Raw genomic sequence first — 17,743 nt, 5'->3', positions numbered from 1 at the left:
TCTTTGGCGTTGACTCATTCTGTTGAAATTTAATTAGACAGTAGTATATAACTTTTGTTTAATAAACAAAATCATTTAGTATTTATTAACATATTTTACATATATCGTAAAAACTATTCGTATTTGTCTTAAAAACCCTTTGTGTGCTTGACTTTGGGTTTCGCCCGTTTGGGTGCAACAATTTGCTGTGAGGTAGAAGCGGTGGCTTCAAAATCATATTCAATTGCAGTAAATTGCTCAACTTCCAGTAGAGAATGACGACGTTCATCGGAATAGTTTTCAATTTTAGGTACAATATTGGGTATAGGCACTTCGGAATAATCTGCATATTTGGCTTCATAGTGTTTTAAGAGATTTGTGCCCGGCACAAGGGGTTCATCTTTGGGTTCACGTTGGGGACCAGGTTCATTGGCTAAATTTTTGAGCCAATTTGCCATACGATCTTCCATTTTAATCGTTACATTGCCTTCCTTCTTTAATTTCTCATCGATCATATCAATGTTAACATCTCTGGTCTGATCATATTCTTCCAAATCCCATACACTCAGAAGACGTGTGGTAATCATGTCTGTATAACGACCCAACTGAAAGGCCGATTGTTGCCATGGGCCACGATTTACGGTCTTTTGTTTGGGTATATCTAAGGCTTCGGCTTCAGCTTCAGCTTCATCTTCAGGAGGAGTAGGAGGAGGAGGTGATAATGCTGCTTTTGGCGTTGGTTGGACTTCCTTCGCAGGAGACTGTTGTTTCTTGGTGGGTGTTTGTTGTTCTTTGGTAGGTGATTTTACATTTGCCTCATTGCCATTTTCGCTCTCTTTATCCGAATCGTCAAAACCATAGTCAATGACAATGTCTTCCACTTCAAAAGGCTTTTCATCTTCAGCAACTCTTTCTTCGTCAGATTTTAATATATCCCTTAGGACACTAACATGTTGTACCTCTGTGCATTTGAGCGGTCTCTGATCGACATTTTTTTGAACAAGATTGGCAAAATAACTAATTGCCTCTGCCGTATGTAGACCAGTTCTTAACTCCTTCTTCTTTTCCTCATCATCTCGTGGAGTAAATCTCTGGCAATAGACATCACCTATGGATGTCGATGTCAATAGCTGAGCAAATGATTTATCTGAGCTATTTTCCAAGATTTGAAATTTCAAACCAGTATGACAACATTTCACACGCTCTGGCAGATCGGCATATACACTAATCGAACCACGTAGTCGAGCATCTGTGAGAGCTTCGTCCAAACTTGGTGGGGCATAGGGAAGACATGTCGAGGTTGGGGTTCCCAAAGAATTTTGTAACTCACACAGCCTTTGATCAGAGGGTAAAGCACTGCCCAAAACAATATATTCATCACCCTCAAATACGCAAGTGTCCATGAAAGTGGGAGGATAATTCATTTGATGTGTCCATGTCACGATCGATCGATCCGATATCTTTTTACCCATCTGACGCATATCAAGACAATGCAATTTATGATTACTAGCCACATAGAGAAGATTCGGATTTACACTACGATGCAGACAGGAGAAAGTTTCGCATTGCTGTGAATACAAACTGGAGGCGAAACAGGGATTCAGATTGGTATTCTCGCAACGCATGTCCACAGTAAGAAATACTGGCTGGGCGGCATAATAGAAACAATTTGCATCCATAGCCAATAATTGAGCCCATGTGCTACTTGATTGCTTTAGACTTTTCAACAGACACACATCAAATTTAGTTACTTGCTGTTCCGTGGACATGTCCATCTGTTGTATGGAGCGATCCTGACTGGCCAATGCCAAATGCTTGGCCTGACCCAAAGATTGCGCTGCACTTATAAAATTTCCATGCTGATTAGTTAAATTACTATGGCATTTTAATGTATAAGTGTCCTCCTCGTTATCGTCATCATCATCATCGTCTTCGTCTGGTTCATTCTTTTTAATTTCGTATATGGAAATTTCCTTGAGATATCTGGTTAAAAAGAAATGCCCATGATTAACTAGATAACTCTCCAAATTAATTATTTCAAATATTTCGCTTGACATTTCCGCTCCGATCCTTTCGCTATGCTTTGGTTTCCAACACTCGGCATTTGGTATAACTTCGGATACATGGATTTCCCTCAATTTGTGTCCACTGACATGCATGGCAAGAGTTTTGCCCTCAAAGGGCATCAATTGTACATTGCCACCGGTATAATAGTAATCATAACTATCTCTAAAATATGAATTCTCCTGTGTGGCTATCTGTTCGGCCATATCAAAGAGATGCGTACCGTATATTTTCTGTTCATGCTTCAATTCGCGATCCTTCATCTTCTTCTCTTGTGCCTTATGTTGGGCCAGAGTCATTTGCAATTGTCGCAGCCATTCCTCATAGGCCTGATTGCGTAATACGCAAGGTTCTACTATGGGTGTGTGGCTATTGGCTATATATACGGGAACGGGCATTGTTACAGAACACCTGGGAAACAATTGTATGGGATCATCTAGTTTTACATTCATTCCCCTGTTGTCTGAGAAATGGGAAAAATGTGGTGTAAGCTCCAAGACATTTCGTAATAAATTTTCCATCCCATTGTCATCGCCATTCTCCTCTCCATCATCATCCTCCTTCAGCTGTGAGGCATCTTCTGGGTCTGGTTCTTCAGCCTCGAATTCGCTACCGGAACTTGATCCCACGTGATCCTCCTCTGCCTTGGAGTGTATGGTGGAGTTGAGCTGCTCTAGCTTTAGTTTCTTAGTATATCTTCGTGGCATGTCTAGAATATGGAAATTAAAGTGAGCACAGCTAGAAAAATTTTCGTTGGGAAAGAGACGAACTCAAAAGAACGAGCAACACGTGCTAAGGAGCAAGGCTCGGACAGTGACAAGTTGTTTGTACTTTGTGTCTTCCGTCCAGTTGAGGTTCTATTGGCTTTTGTTTAGTTACTTGTTGCTTTTAATTTTAATAAATAAGCGTAATTTTATACATATTTAAATTTAATTTAGGGCGCAATTGCAAATTGTTTATGTTTTGCCACAACGTGCTTCTTCTTCTCGTACAAAAAGTGTGACCTTTTTAAAACTAAAATGCTAAAAAATACCAAAAATAGTAAATGTGAAATAAAATGTCCAAAATGTTTACAAGTCTAGCAGAAAGTTTTCGTACACCTATGAAATAAATAACAAAATCAAGTAAATGTTAAAACTTATGGACAAATTAGATCAACAATTATCCGTCTTTTTGATTATGCAAGCGCTCGATTAAATTTGATATTTGTTTATGTTATTTTTAACTTGCATAAAATAATTAATTACTTTCCCGATTCTGTTAACGGCCCATGTAGCCTAACAGTGTTCTTGTAATTTCTGCCTGTTAACAGTAACGAAAAAAAAACAGAATAATTTCAGAGCTCGAGCAAAAAAGACGGAATTACGGTTTTTTAGCGAATAGGAAAATAATTTCTGAATTAAGAAAAACACCGCTGCTGCAGAGTTCAAGCGTTTTAAGCAAGTAAAATTAAGTGTGTTTGTTCGTTTAAATTATTTAATAATTGGTGTTTTGCGAGTACGGTTCCCGCCTGACCGCGTGTATATGTAAGTGTGTGTGTGTGCTTGTGGGTGTTGCGTGTGCGCGAATGAGAGAGAAAAACACACAGAAAAGCAAAAAAAAAAATTATAATATACAACGAAAAAAAAACGAAGAAAAATTACACAAGTCGCCCAAGTCAAGAGTTGTAAAAGCAAAGACGAAAAGTTTTATTGATTTTTTTCACACCTAAAAAGACGGCAGGCAGACGACTCACACACATACACACACAATCACCCATCCATACACACACACAAACACATACACAACGTTTTTGTTGTTGTTGGTTGTGTTAAAGTTGCAATTAAAGGAAGAAAATATAAAAACCAAAAATCGAAATAATAACGGAAAAAGTGGAACTGGAATTGGGCTGTAGGCTGCTACACGGACTCGGCCAGCAGTTAACAACGGTAGTTTTCCACAAATTGTAATTACACCTGCTGGTCAGATAATCCTCCCACACACACAAACACACACACAGCACAACCGGTCGCCCTCCCCACCCCACCGACCCATTTGATTTGCAAGAAGGCAAAGGCGAAGGAGGCGGAGAAATTTATATAGACACAAAGAGCGTCAGGTGAGTTTTGATGTCCCACAAAACACAAACACACACAGTGTGTCACCCACATTCACACTAACACACCTAAAATCCACACACTCACACACTCAAGTCAATTAAAGAACAGACAAGATAAAAAATACAACTAAACAAATATTTTTCATTTGTTTAGTTGCATTTTCCTTCTTCTTTCCATCACACACATACACACATATATATATATACAACAACTACTTACTACTACTATGACTACTTTACTTCCCCACCCCCTACACCCAACCACTACCTCTCTGCTCCTTTTCTCCATCCACTCTCTCTTTAAATGCGCTCGCCTCATCACATTCATTTTGCATCCATTTATGAATTGAATTTTTCCTTTTTTTTGGTTTTTCGTTTTTGGTTGTTGTCAATTAGCACAAAAATTGTTTGTCTTCTTCTTCTTACCTCCTAGCACCTTAGTTTAACATTTCTTTGTTAATCTTTGCATGTTGTGTTAAATGGTGTAGTTGTTGTTGTTGTTGGTTTTTTATCTACTAATGCATCTAATATTTTTTGTGGTCCTTATATGTGTATATTTTTTTTTATTTTATTTTATGCTGTTAATTTTGACAAGCCCCAAATGGCTTTTTGGGACTGCTTTTTGTGTTCGGCTTTCTCTGACGTAATCTCGACCCTTCTCCTCTTGCCCTTCTCTCATATCCTTCTCATTTTCTGCACAATTTTACTAACTCTAAACGACCTCCAAATAGAAAAAACCCCACAAAAAAAAAAATAAAACAAAGAAAAAAATAACAGCAGCTGAAACTTCGCCGCAATCATTTTCGAACAGTTACTTTACTACAGTGGTCACTCGTTAAGGGCAACAGAAGAGACATAGGAGAACCTTTTGAACACATGGAGTTATCTATTGGTTTAGTTAAAATAATTTTAAATTGTCTGATTAAGAAAGGGAATGCATAAAAGACTGGAATTATACGTATTTTGAAAAAGTTATTCAAGGGATAATAATTAAAGTTACTTAGCTGCATGGTCAGTTTCAGGGGAGGTCTTTATACCTCACGAAATATCGGAATTTCGACTTATTATGGACCAAGTTTTGTGTCTTTAACATGGTGGATTAACTTTCAAACTAAAATAAGTAACTCAAGCTAAAAAGTTACTACATTGGTAAATTCAACATATCCTTTTTTTTGGTCGGCAGCCTTTTTAAAGTATTCTAATATTTTTTACATAAAAGTCTTTCATATATCAACAATTTCGGGTTATACCTCTAACCTTGTTTATCTTTAATTGTATATTTTTAAGACGTTTTCAAACGATTACAAATTAAAGATTAAACCCAAATAAATAGTATATTCTTTTTTCAATGGGCCTTCATATTGTAGGATTTCGAGGCCTTTTTTCGTTACATTTCCAACTAGTTTTGGGATAGAACAAATGAAATTCCGACTGAAATAAGAAAAGGTCGCTATATATCCTTTTCTTAATTGGATATTATTAATATACGAGTTTTATTTCTTTAAAAAAACACAAGCTCCAAGAAAATTGTTGTATATAAAAAGGTTCATAAAGGCTGATAAGTTTTTAAACCAATAATGACATTTTTAAAAGGAAGAGATTTTATTAAGCAATTGATAGATGATTTCACATTTCCAATTAGATGTTTCGATTCAAATTTGAATTGGTATTCTCCTAATTAAAACCATTTTAAAATCGTTGTTTAGTAAAATTGAAAGCAATTCTATATCCCTTTTTCGAATTTCAATTTGAATTTGAAATTAAGTTGAAAAAGTTGTTAACTTTTGCTTACAGCTTTGCTTTAGTAAACTTTTCGCTGGTTTCTATAAACAAATTATTAATGTAATTTTACAGAAAGAAACTCAATACTTTCAATATAAATACTATATACAGTTAGTGATGAAATATTTTCTCGTAATATTCAATCGATTACTCAAATTATTAATACATTTTCTGTCTCTCTCTCTGTATCCCTATTAGATTAAACGAGTTTTCACTGTAATTGTTATTTGCTCGCATTTCTTATGGCTGTTTTGGTGAATTTTATTGCTCTGGTTAAAGCGGGGAAAGAGGAGGAGGGGGTCTTGAAGGATTGGTGGTGGTGGTTGATGATGTTTCAGTTTGATGTTTAACCTGTCGGCGCCATCACCAACTTTTGTTTCTCTCTTTTTTTTTTTTTTGCTCTTCTATCTATTTTTTTTTTGTGCTTTCATATTAACTTTGTTTAACTTTCTTGCATATTTAATGCGTAGGTCAGTTTACTGAATATCAACACACAAGGGACAAATGGAGAGTCCAAGCTGGGTCCTACTCCAAGTCCGCAAATTGCTTTTGGCTGTTTGTTGCGCCCTCAGGTGGCACTCTTGGCTCTTCTTCCGTTTTCTTTCTTTTTTTATATATATATTTTTATATAACTCCTCAAATCGATTGCAAACACGTAACACAAACGCCCTCGTCCTACTGTGCAGTGTTGTGGGCCTGCTTCTTAGCGGCGGCGGCGTCCTGGTTCCAACATCCTGCAACACACCAACACACACACACAGACACACTCATGTAGTGTGTTCTGTAGGTCGTCATCGTCATCGTGTGACGTTCATCGTGGCCTGAGGCACAGGCAACCATCCAACCTGAACCAACACTGACATAGCGTGACATTTGGCTTCCATTCGATTTAGTTGGTTTTGCCTACTGTAAAGAAGCGGAAACCAAAAGAATATTTGAATAATTTGTTTTCCATGTATGTGAGATGTGAATGTGTGTGTGTATTCGTGTTTTGGCCCAAGCGAATTCCTTTCTCAATATGGCGCAGACATCCTTGAAATTATTGGACAAATTGAGCCTAAACAGATTTCAGTTTGTGTGTAGATAGATAGATATATCAATCTTTCAGCATTGTTTCGTAAGCGCATTGCAATCAATTTTAATCGTACAAACCATTTTCAATACTTTCAGAAGTCACTGAAATATTTAAAACAACTTTATAAAATTAGGACTAACTCAAATTTGATTGAAATATATGTTTAATCTAGAAATATAGCAAAAAATTTTAATGTCTTTCAACTTAAAATCTATAGCCCTTTAAAAAAAAAACACCTCCATTTTTTAAAGTTTGTCTTCATTTGAATATATATATATATTAGAACTTCCTGAATTGAGCTTTTTTATGCTGTTAACCATGAATTTCTCTTTAAAAGAATTTGAATTTGAATTTTTATAAAATAATTTCTTATCTACTAGAAGATCTTGACTAGAACTGTAAAACACTTTTTTACTATTTTCTGTAAGGAGAATTTTAAGACCTAAAAATTTATTAATGAGGTTTTCTTTATCTTTTAAAGCGTTATAACAGTTATAAAGGATAATTTACAAAACATTTCGAACCTGAAAAAACTTTTGTCCCTTTCACCGCGGCGTATGTTCGAAAATCAACTAAAAAAAAGTTATAGAACCATTTTCTAAAATCTAGCCGATGTAGCAAATAGTTTTGATAATGATATTTTGTCTATAACAAATTGCATTAACTAAATAATAACTGAACTCATGGACAGATCTATGGGAGGGGGTCTGGGCGATCCCCAAAATTTTGTTATTTTGAATCAATTTTTACTTTTTCCACTTTGAAATGGCCAATTTTTATTAATCCTTGATCTAACAAAATGCTTTCCCCGAAAATTACTGACTTTTCCAAGCCGAAAATCTAAAATTTTTGACCCAGCAAATCTAGATTCGTCTATGCTTTAACTAAATTATAATAAACTAATAATAATTTTAAAAAATCGCAAAGAATTCTCTTAAAATATTTATCGGACATTGGTAAAATTTGATAAATACCCTTCTAGGCAAAGAAAATGGTTATTAAATTTGTTCCAATCAAAGCACAACTTTCAAAGGTCATTTTTGTAAAGTTTCCTAAAACCTATAGGCCAATCCATTTCTATTGAAGATTTGATCTCTTTGTTCGTGGAAAAGTTTTCCAAATGAAATGCATTTTCCGTGTACTTGTATGGTAGGTATATTGTGTGTGTGTGTTGTTCCTGAACGGTTGCCATGGGCGACCTGCCAAATTGTCGATATTTCCTTTCGTGTACGCGAAAGAGACCATTATGCCCTGCCCACACTCCCCCGTCCACCCCGTCCGACCGACCGCCCGCCTGCCTTGCAATTGTAATTATGAATAATTCGTCATAAATGGCACTTCTACTGTTTTCCGAGTTCTCTCGTGTTCCTCGTTCCATTGCTCTTTGTGTGTGTGTGTGTGTGAGTGCAATTATCGGAATTGAAGTGCCCCAGATGCCAATTGGATAAATAAATCGGTTTTATACCCAACCTACCTGATGTCTGTGGGCCATATTCTGGTCATTATATCATCTTGTATGTACCTATTCCTATGTGTGGTGACTTTTTCTCTCTACTTTCCTCTAGTTTTTTATTGTTATCATAGTCCCATAAATCGCTTAGCCAAAAAGGTCAAAGTTTAAGTGCAAAAAACGTGTGATGAGGGCGACACGAAAAAAGAAAACCATAAATGTTCAGATAATAGAGGCATTTTACCTTTCAAATTGCCAAGAGCCAAAAAGGGGGTGAAAACATAATGCGATATTAGGTCAATTTTATACACAATTTCAAATTGGTCTCCACAGGGTTGTGTCCCTTCTAGATAAAGAAGGTCTGGAAATTATTTATGCTTTATTATGAACCTTACCTTAAATTAGTATAAGATTTAGTTCAATACAAAACATGATTCCCACAAAATATAAAATAATATTATCATTATTTTTTTTTTGGGAAATTGTTTATTTTAAACATTTTGATTATTCAGTAAGAAAAAAAATGTATATACAGTAATGGTTAATGGGTTACGCACCTTTTTAAGCGACAGGCAACTTAAATTAAACAAAAATTATGTTTTTTAAATACTTTTCTATTAATAAAGCTATTCAGAAAAGACACATTTTTTTAAATTTCTAAATGTTAAAGAAAGTAAAAATGCGTCTAGAGTATTTACCTGGAGCATTCTTGCACTATAAAGGCGATTGATATGTTCACATTTTTAAAAACTTTTCATCCTACAAAATGTAAGAAATATACAAACATCTGCGATAACATTAAGTTGATTCCACATATAAGTAAAAAGTTGAGTGAATATAATCTAGCAAAAAGTTGTTGATAAGAAATGAAGATCGAAACAATCAGATCATTTGATCTTATTTTAATTCGTTTCTCAACTCTACACAGTTGATAAGATAGCTGAAAATTTGTTCAAGAATATGTATAAGTATTATATATATATATATATATATATATATATATATATGCACATTAAATATGTATCATATATAATAATGTTCTACTCTATTTCCAATGTTACTGAATGGCACTTTACAGTTTTCTTAATAGCAAAAGTTTATTTTTATTGCCCCAGACAAATGTGTGCAGTGAAAATGCAGCTAACAATTATCGGGTCATTTGTTTTTATATAATACGAAATCTAGTTTTTTTCTCATTATCTCTCTCTCTTTCCCACTTTTTTATTCGCTATCTAGCTCTTTCCCCTCCTACTGACTCAATAATATATCATACGCAGTGTTGTCTCTCGGTTTAGAATATTGTTTGTGTTTTGTTATTTTGTTTGAGACGCAAAATAAAAAAAAAAGTCATAACGAGTTTTGTTTTTTTTTTCTACTTATATATATATTTATATATATATCAATTTATTTAGTTGTATATGTATATATTATATCGAGAACTGGAAGCGCTCTGTCAGGGGAGCTGCGTCATTGGCCGTCCCAGGGCGACCACTCGACTGCGAAGCTTTTGCTTTTGCTGTTGCTGCTTTTGTTGTTATTTTTTCTGCCATTGTGATTATGATGAGGTGATAAATTCTTTTCGGTGACGCACTTAATCAGACCCTCGCATACATATATAACTTTGAGGATTTGTCAAACTTTTTTGTTGGTTTGTTGCTCTTGGCATGTGTGTTTGAAAATTTCATGTGGCTCGAGTTCAAGCCGCAACCCTTGGCATAAAACTGGGTTAATGTAATGCATATGCCAGGGTGCTGCTGCTGCATGGGGCCAAAAGTGGGAAAGCAAGGGGATGGGATGGTGGCTAGAAGTGGTTTCGACACACACACACTGCAGTGTGTGACATTCTCTCGCCTCTCTCTATGCTAGTGGCTTGATTTTTATATTTTTTGCCCCTTTTTGCCCTTCCCCTCCTGGCATATCTCGTTTCAAGTACGAACATTGACGCCAAAAAGTTCAGTAGGACAGTGGAAACTCATTATGTTGAGAAACAAAAAAGAAGAACGTATAATGCAGCATTGACTATGCGGCTCTGCTTAGTTAAGATTCAAAGCTTTTATAATAATTCAGGTTTAATTTTTTCAGGTGTTAGAAACTGGTAAAATAAATACACTCAATATTTGTTCACTTTATAAAACTAGCCGAATTTAGGGAGAACATTTTTTCAAGATTTCTTTCCTTATGGTCAAAATCAAATCATCTTTTATTATTAAAAGTTAAATTCTGAGTTTGATTAGCATTTTGTAACAATTTTATTTTATTAGCTCAGCTTGCAATTTCAAGATTTTGTTTCCAATTGTCTTGGCAAAGGCAAAAAAAAAACCTATTAAATCATCATTCATTTTGATTAAATCTGGTCTTGGTTCCCTTTTTAAATTCTTTTGAATTACAACAAGAATACAGATATGAAAGCTTTGCGAATCATGCAATTGTATTCTCGATAAGTACTTTGAGCTTTATTTGATATAATCTTATTTCTGAGCTCGCAATTCATTCTTTATGTTACTCTATAGCTTTTGTTTGTGCCCCAGCAGCATTATGGTTCAGTAAGTGCAAAAACCTTTCATTTTTCTAAAGATAATGTGCCATTAATCAGTTTGATGTACAAGCAAATGAAATTATCAATTGCCATTTGACTTTAGCAACAAACGTGGCAAAAAATTAGTAGGTAATTGGGAAAATTGCTAATAGCATTGAGTTGACTTGAGGTGACTTGGGCTCTATATTTCTTGGTGATTATATCCTTTCAAAAGGTGGGGTATAACTAATTAAGGTTAGCGTTTGTCTGTGCATCTGTATAGTCTGAGCTAAATTTGTCTCTCAGTCTACTCCACATTGAGCCAGAAACATTTTTTTGCCTTAAACCATAATTTTAATGCTAGAGGTCCGAAATTTTGCGAGAACATTAGTAGGACTAAAATACAATGTTTATAATTTTTTTCCCCGATTTCAGTAAAACAAAAAATTTTGCATACTTTGAAGCAGCAGAACCATTTTGTAGTTCTTTTAAAATATTTTCCAAAATTTCTTATAATTTAAATATGGATATTTCACACTTTTTTTCCCGTTGGTTCAAACATTAATTCAATGTTTTTTATCGAGAATCCAGTCAAGAATTGATTTTCATTTCGATTTTTATTGACTGAAACATTCAAGAGGAATTTGATTTAATTTCCAAAGTATAAAGAGTTTCATTGCTCTTATATGTGGTCTTAGCCAAACTAAAGATTAAATTGCTTTTCTATAAGTGAGAAAGAGATAGGTGAAGTTGCTATACTGTTGGCTAAGCCAACTTAAGCTATTTATAACAGAAAGATAGAGATAGAGATGCAAGATAAATTTTCAGTGTTTTTTATCAAAGATTTTGGTGACCTTGACTTACTTAACCTTGTGCAATTTTCACATAATTAAACTTAGATTAACCTAACAAATCATAATAAAAATCAAATCGTTATATTCCTTAACCTCTCCTAAAGTAAAAGCTAATCGGTGAAAGCTGTGTAAACCCAAGGGTAAAAGGAGTTCCCTGGCTTATGCAATATTTTTTTTTGTTTATTTTTGGTGTTTGCCTCATTAATTTTATTCATTTTGGTTGAATGTAAATTTGATTTATTTGTTTAATGAATCATTGTGAATCGTATAATTTGTGAAAACACCTTTTCAAAAAAAAAACAAACAAAATAAATGCGCTTTTTGTATTGTTTTTTTCTCGTATAAAGTTATTCTATATATACCTTTGTTTATTTATTTTTTTTATTCTATGATTTATGTTTTTGTGACGTTTTGCTGCGGATGTGCCACGCTCCTTTTGTGTAACATACAAATACTACTACATATGATAAATATATATACACATATATGTATTATACAATATGACTCCCATCTGAATGACATTAATGGATTGATGCCTCGCTGTGTGGCTGCCATCTGATGAATCGAATGAATAAAAACAAATAACGAATACACTCACAATAAATGCAATTGTTTGTTATAATTTGCAAACAAACAAACAAAACAACTACAACAACATAAATATGCACGAATCTGCAACCACAACAAACTGCATGCACACACACACACAAACACCACACACTCTCACTCACTCACTCACACATGCGCATCTATAGCGAGTGAGGAAATTTTAAAAAGCCAATTTGCAAAATTTGGAAGAAAAACAATTGAAAAACAAAAAAAAAAATCCAAAACATGCCACAATCAGAGGGCGGCTATGTATCAATGCCAGCTGTTTTAAATGGCAATGGCAATGGTTCTAGTGGTGGATCAATTTATCAGACCACCACAGAGCCAACTTCATCACCCTCATCGGTGTTTGAGAGTGTTAAACGGGTCATAGGTCAGGCCATCAAATCATCACCCGGCGATAGTGAAGAACTGTTGCGTTCAGAGCGACAGACCATAATTGTTGTAAACTCCAGGTAAGTAAGTTTAACTAATCTCATAATCTCAGCTGAGCGGCACCCTCCATTTATGAAAATGTTTTTCCTTTTTTTTTTTTTTTTTGCTTTTCCATTAACTTTTCTCGTCGTGTTGTGTAAACACTTTTCCCTCAATTTTGCAATTGCATGTGAAATTTGCTTTATTATTATGATTATTATTATTATTACTATTCATTTTCTTCTTGTCATTGTTATTATTGTTGTTGTTGTTATTGTGAGCTTACGTTTTTGTACGTTTTCAATTTGGAAATTAAAAAGGAAATATCACATTTGCTCACATATCTTTAGCATTTCCGCTTAAAAAAAAGAAGCTTAATATCATTCATCATCGACGAGAAATTTTTTTGCGAGTTTTACGGGGCATTATAACGAATTGATCATGCAAGTTAATTTAAAGGTATCATGAATCATTTCGTTAGTTAGATGTATGAGTTACAAACACAAGTGGCGCCACCTGTTATATTTATTAGCTTATCATTAAATTCAAGCACTAAAATTCTGAATTTTCCCAAACATTAGGGATTTTGTTTTGAAAATTCAGGACTTTGTAATCTTTCTAAGGTGATAAAATTTCGAAATTTTATTTTTAACGAATATTTTTAAATATACATATAACGAAATTATAGACAGCTTTTAATCTTAAAGACTCAATTTGAAAGCAACTCTTAAAAAATTAAAGAAATTTTTATAATTCGTCAGTTAGTCGTCTTTAAGAAAGTAATTTTATATGCAAACTGTTTACATTTAAAGCTAAAATGTTAAACACAAATCTAAGCTTCTCTTTTTATTTCCGTACAAACTCTTCCAAAAAGTTCTTAACTTCGTAATATTCTAAAAAAATTTATTATACAATATGTACTATCTTGTGTATAGTTTAAGTATTTCAAAGCAAAGTTATCATCCTTATATAAAGAGACCTCTTAAAATTGTCATTAGATTTGAACTTGTTTAGTTTCTCTATTAAATCTTTATATAGCCAACAGATTTTAAAGCCTTAAAAGTGATAAAATGAAGAATTAGCTAAAAGGTTAGAAGAATTAGAAAAAATTAAATATTTTTTATTACGAAATTTAAGGACCAAATTTAGTGTCATTCAAACTTTTTTCGTATCCAAGTCGTTTTTGGACGTACATCGAGAGCATTTCCGCATTCCCGAATCCGGTTAAAACCTCAATCGTTTTCGAAGTTAAGTTCAAAACACAATATCAGCTTAATGGATTGCCGGGCTTTAATTATTTGGGCTAAATCCTGACAAAAATATCTGAGGTTTCATTTGCAAATGTTATTTAAACTAATTTGATTCTAGTTCTGACCAATGAGTTTAATTTTTATTTTTACTTAATAAACAGAGCTAAATTGTATACACTTATGATCTATAAGAAAATTCCGCAGAGGCTGAGACTCTTAGTTTTTCAACATTAAATATTAAATAGTTGGTTTACTTTGCCAAAATGTTGAAATATTTGTCAACAAGAAAATTTAGGTTTAATAACTTTGCCATTATTATTATTATTACGAAGAAAGCTAGCAAAATGAATTCTTCAATTAACTTATTAAACAGAGCAAAACTTTATGTTGTTTGCTCCTTTGTGTAAGATTTCTCTACAAATTCTCTCTTACAATCTTGCTGCTGCCTTACAATATTTTTGAAAGGGCATGCAAAAGTTTTATATAAGAGGCTTTAATTTTTTTTTTTAAATAAATTTTATTTCGTCTTTTGTGTTGTCTCTTGGTTAGCCATGACTCAAGGTCGTGGCTGCCTGTGCAGTTTCGTGCAGTTTTGTCAATACAACAAACCAAAGTGCAATGTAAACCCAAAGCTGAACTCAACAAACGCTTGAGTCATAGAGTCATCGTCGTCGTCGTCGTTGTCTCAGTCTCAGTCACAGTCTCAGACAACAGTAACAACGAGGCTAGAGCGCAATTTGAAGCAATTTAGTTTCAGTTTGCAGCAAACAGTGAGACTTAAGCGACGACCGACCCACATCTGCATCGCATACATTTGAGCTATTTCTGGCCACAAAACAGTTTAACTCATCATAAATTATCAAGTGCTCTAATTAATATTTCCGTTTTGCCAGTAAGTGGGGGCGGTCTCATCAGTGATTTACTCTTCAATTAATATTTGCATTAAAATGTGAATGAAAGACTTGAAATTAAAATGAAAGAACAAAAAAGAGGTCAGAACAGTGATACCATTAAAAATCCAAGAGAAATGGAAGCGATTAAATTCTTCATATAACATTTATTTAAAATTATCGAAACTGAAATATAAGATCGTTTTTAATTGAAATGTAAGAGTAAAAATTTAAAGTAAACCTTATCAAAGGGCAAACAATGAATAAGAAGCTTGTCTTCCCAGGGCTTTTTCGAGAAATACCGAGTTCTCTTATCCTTAGACTGTCTTAGCCATTTTGGAATAAAAATGTCATATTACGACTTCAATGCTAAAACAAGTTGGGAATTACAACTAGATCAAGCTAAGAATTAAAGCATACAAGACTGTTTTCGATTTCGAAAGGTTTTTTTAACGTAAATTGTTTCAATTTTTATCTGATGTCAGAATAGAAACCTAAAATTTTATTATCTATAAGATTTAATATATATACCTTATTAAATCTTAAGATTTGATTTATATTAAGATGAGACAAGGCAAATTATAATATCAACAAGTCATGTAATAAATTTTTACAATTTTATCACTTTTAACTTTACAAAAAATAGTTAAAAGTGACAAAATTGGGAAAGGTAACACATATGTTTTAAGAAATCATTTAGAACGAGTCTTGCGTTTTAGATCGAACTTTGCGTTTAAGCCAACTTAAGGTCAACCTTCTAAAGATTGTTTCAAAGGCAGAATATATTTTGAAATAATATTTAAAAAATAAAATCTTAGATGATTTTTAAGATGCAAATTTTAACAATTTGGCTAAAAATTAATGCAAACTTATAACATTTTATGATCTCTTTAGATTAATTTGATCAAAAGATGAAAATTAACCATGTTTTATTGTTTTTTCGCAAGGGATGTAGATCTCTTAGGTGACTCTAAGACGTCATTCACATGTATAAACCTAATTATTTTCATACTTTAATCAAACTACATATAATTCTTATTAATAAACAAGACTCCATTGCTCCATTAAAGGGTACAAGAGAGCGTCTTGACGACGACGCTTTAAGAATCGCTGTTTACACTAAGTTGCTTAAGTGCATTGCACTTTCTGCCTTTGTTTGTTTGCACTCGCGATTCTCTCTGCTTACCTCTGATTCAATGGAAATACTAAAGTTTTTCGGTTCTAACCGGTTAGTGGCTGTAAGCGCCGCTTGTGGCTGCCTTAATAAAATACGGAGAAAAAGAAAAGAAATATATACACAGAAATATCTGATTAACGGTATAAGTAAAAACCTACATACCAAGCAATCATAAATATATATTCCTTGAAGAGTGTGATAGATGATACACATGTAGTATTTATATACATGGTGGTAGGTAAATAATTAATATGTATACACCTTTAGCTAAATTTAATATATACAAATATCTTTGTGTTTGAAACCTTTTGCTAGCTGGGATAACCAAGGTGCTAATCAGTTGTATATTACATTTTGGAGCTAACTGTACTCCAACACATTTCAAGGTTGCAAACAAAATTCAAATTAAGAGACGTAGTAGGCAAAAAAAAATTTACTTCTGACTAGGCCTTACATCTAATATTAGTTATTCAGCAATTTTTAGGCAAGCAATAAAACAAAATTTACAAAAATAACATGAAATAAAATAAAAAACAAAAAGTCGTGGCTATAGATCGGACAATGGACTAGAGACAGAGTCGATCATCTTTGACGGACTAACTCAAAATTATTGGTTCTGTTTCCAGTTGAATTGGCAGTTACTTATTATTCAAATTCTTTTCGGTTACCACTTCTGTTGTTCCACTTTTATACATACATACATCCTCCTTCTGTATAACACACAATGAGACGGGCACGAGGTTTTCGTTGTTTGATTATGGGTCCGCCCGGTGGTGGCAAAGGATATATATCGCAAAAGATTTCCCAAAAATTTAATGCGGTTCACATATCAACGGGTGACATGTTACGCCATCATATACGCCAAGGAACACCTATAGGCAAGGAGGCCCAAGGATATACCACAAAAGGAAAACTAGTGCCTGATCATTTGCTCACAGATATGGTCCAGGAAGCTATACAGCGTGTTGGCGAAAAAAGCTATATACTCGATGGTTATCCACGTAATATCAAGCAAGCCAATCAACTTGATAGATTTGTTAAAATGGATTTTGTCCTCAACTTGGATATGCCCCATCATGCCATTGTGGGTAAACTGAAGAATCGTATGATACACCCACCATCGGGTCGAGTGTACAATACGGGGGTTATGGCTCCCAAAGTTGCAAATCGTGATGATGTTACGGGTGATCCATTGGTGCGACGTGAAGATGATGCCCCAGATGTGGTCTTGGCACGCCTACTGAGCTATGGTCAACACATGAATCCCGTGATTAAACATTATCAAAATAAATTTATACTCCAAACGATATTTGTCCGCCGCCATGAGAATTTGTGGCCGCTGGTAAAAAGATATATAAAGAGACGCTGGAAGCAACGTAATCCTGGACCTCCTGGACTTGGCAATGGAAGAAACTTTCAATGTAGACCGTTCTAAATAGTCATGTTCTTTGTTCAAATTTCATTTGATTATATTACAAAAAGAACAGATATTTTGTTTAACTGTCCACAATAGATTTCGCAATCTATAAACATAAGAGAAAATACTACATAACGTTAGACAAGATCTCGAAAATCTTCTATATTTG

At 33.9% G+C, this 17,743-nt stretch overlaps 2 protein-coding genes across 12 annotated transcripts in view; one reads left to right on the top strand and one right to left on the bottom strand.

The window, feature by feature from the left end:
• The window catches only part of LOC6638232 (protein NDRG3), a 28,925-nt gene that overhangs the window by 1,139 nt on the left and 10,043 nt on the right, over positions 1-17,743 (top strand). For 3 of the 10 annotated variants that reach the window (XM_015179263.3, XM_015179262.3, XM_015179259.3), the window contains exon 1: positions 3,375-4,141. The exons of 1 other annotated variant lie outside the window; for it this stretch is intronic. Coding sequence is in view for 6 of the 9 variants with exons in the window: in XM_023178076.2 (XP_023033844.1) it covers positions 12,652-12,881 (230 nt within the window). In the remaining 3 variants the exon portion in view is untranslated. Of the gene's footprint in view, positions 1-3,374; positions 4,142-12,606; positions 12,882-17,743 lie in introns of those variants that run through there. 6 more of the 10 variants (XM_023178083.2, XM_023178098.2, XM_023178095.2 and 3 more) reach the window with 3 other exon arrangements.
• LOC6638231 lies at positions 49-3,036 on the bottom strand. 2 transcript variants are annotated; one of them, XM_002061371.3, is made up of 2 exons: positions 2,814-3,036; positions 49-2,752 (listed from the first exon to the last, which is right to left on the bottom strand). In XM_002061371.3, exon 2 carries the CDS (start codon positions 2,748-2,750, stop codon positions 129-131), a length of 2,622 nt encoding a protein of 873 aa, XP_002061407.1. In that variant the 5' UTR covers positions 2,751-2,752; positions 2,814-3,036; the 3' UTR covers positions 49-128. The 2 variants fall into 2 exon arrangements, with proteins under 2 accessions (XP_002061407.1, XP_046865441.1); XM_047009485.1 differs by having other exon boundaries at positions 2,923-2,934.

The sequence above is a fragment of the Drosophila willistoni genome, assembly GCF_018902025.1.
Source record: "Drosophila willistoni isolate 14030-0811.24 chromosome 2L unlocalized genomic scaffold, UCI_dwil_1.1 Seg139, whole genome shotgun sequence".
NCBI classification, from domain to species: Eukaryota; Metazoa; Arthropoda; class Insecta; order Diptera; family Drosophilidae; genus Drosophila; species Drosophila willistoni.
Note: the sequence above shows the minus strand (reverse complement) of the source record. Positions and strands in the feature narration are given on the sequence as shown.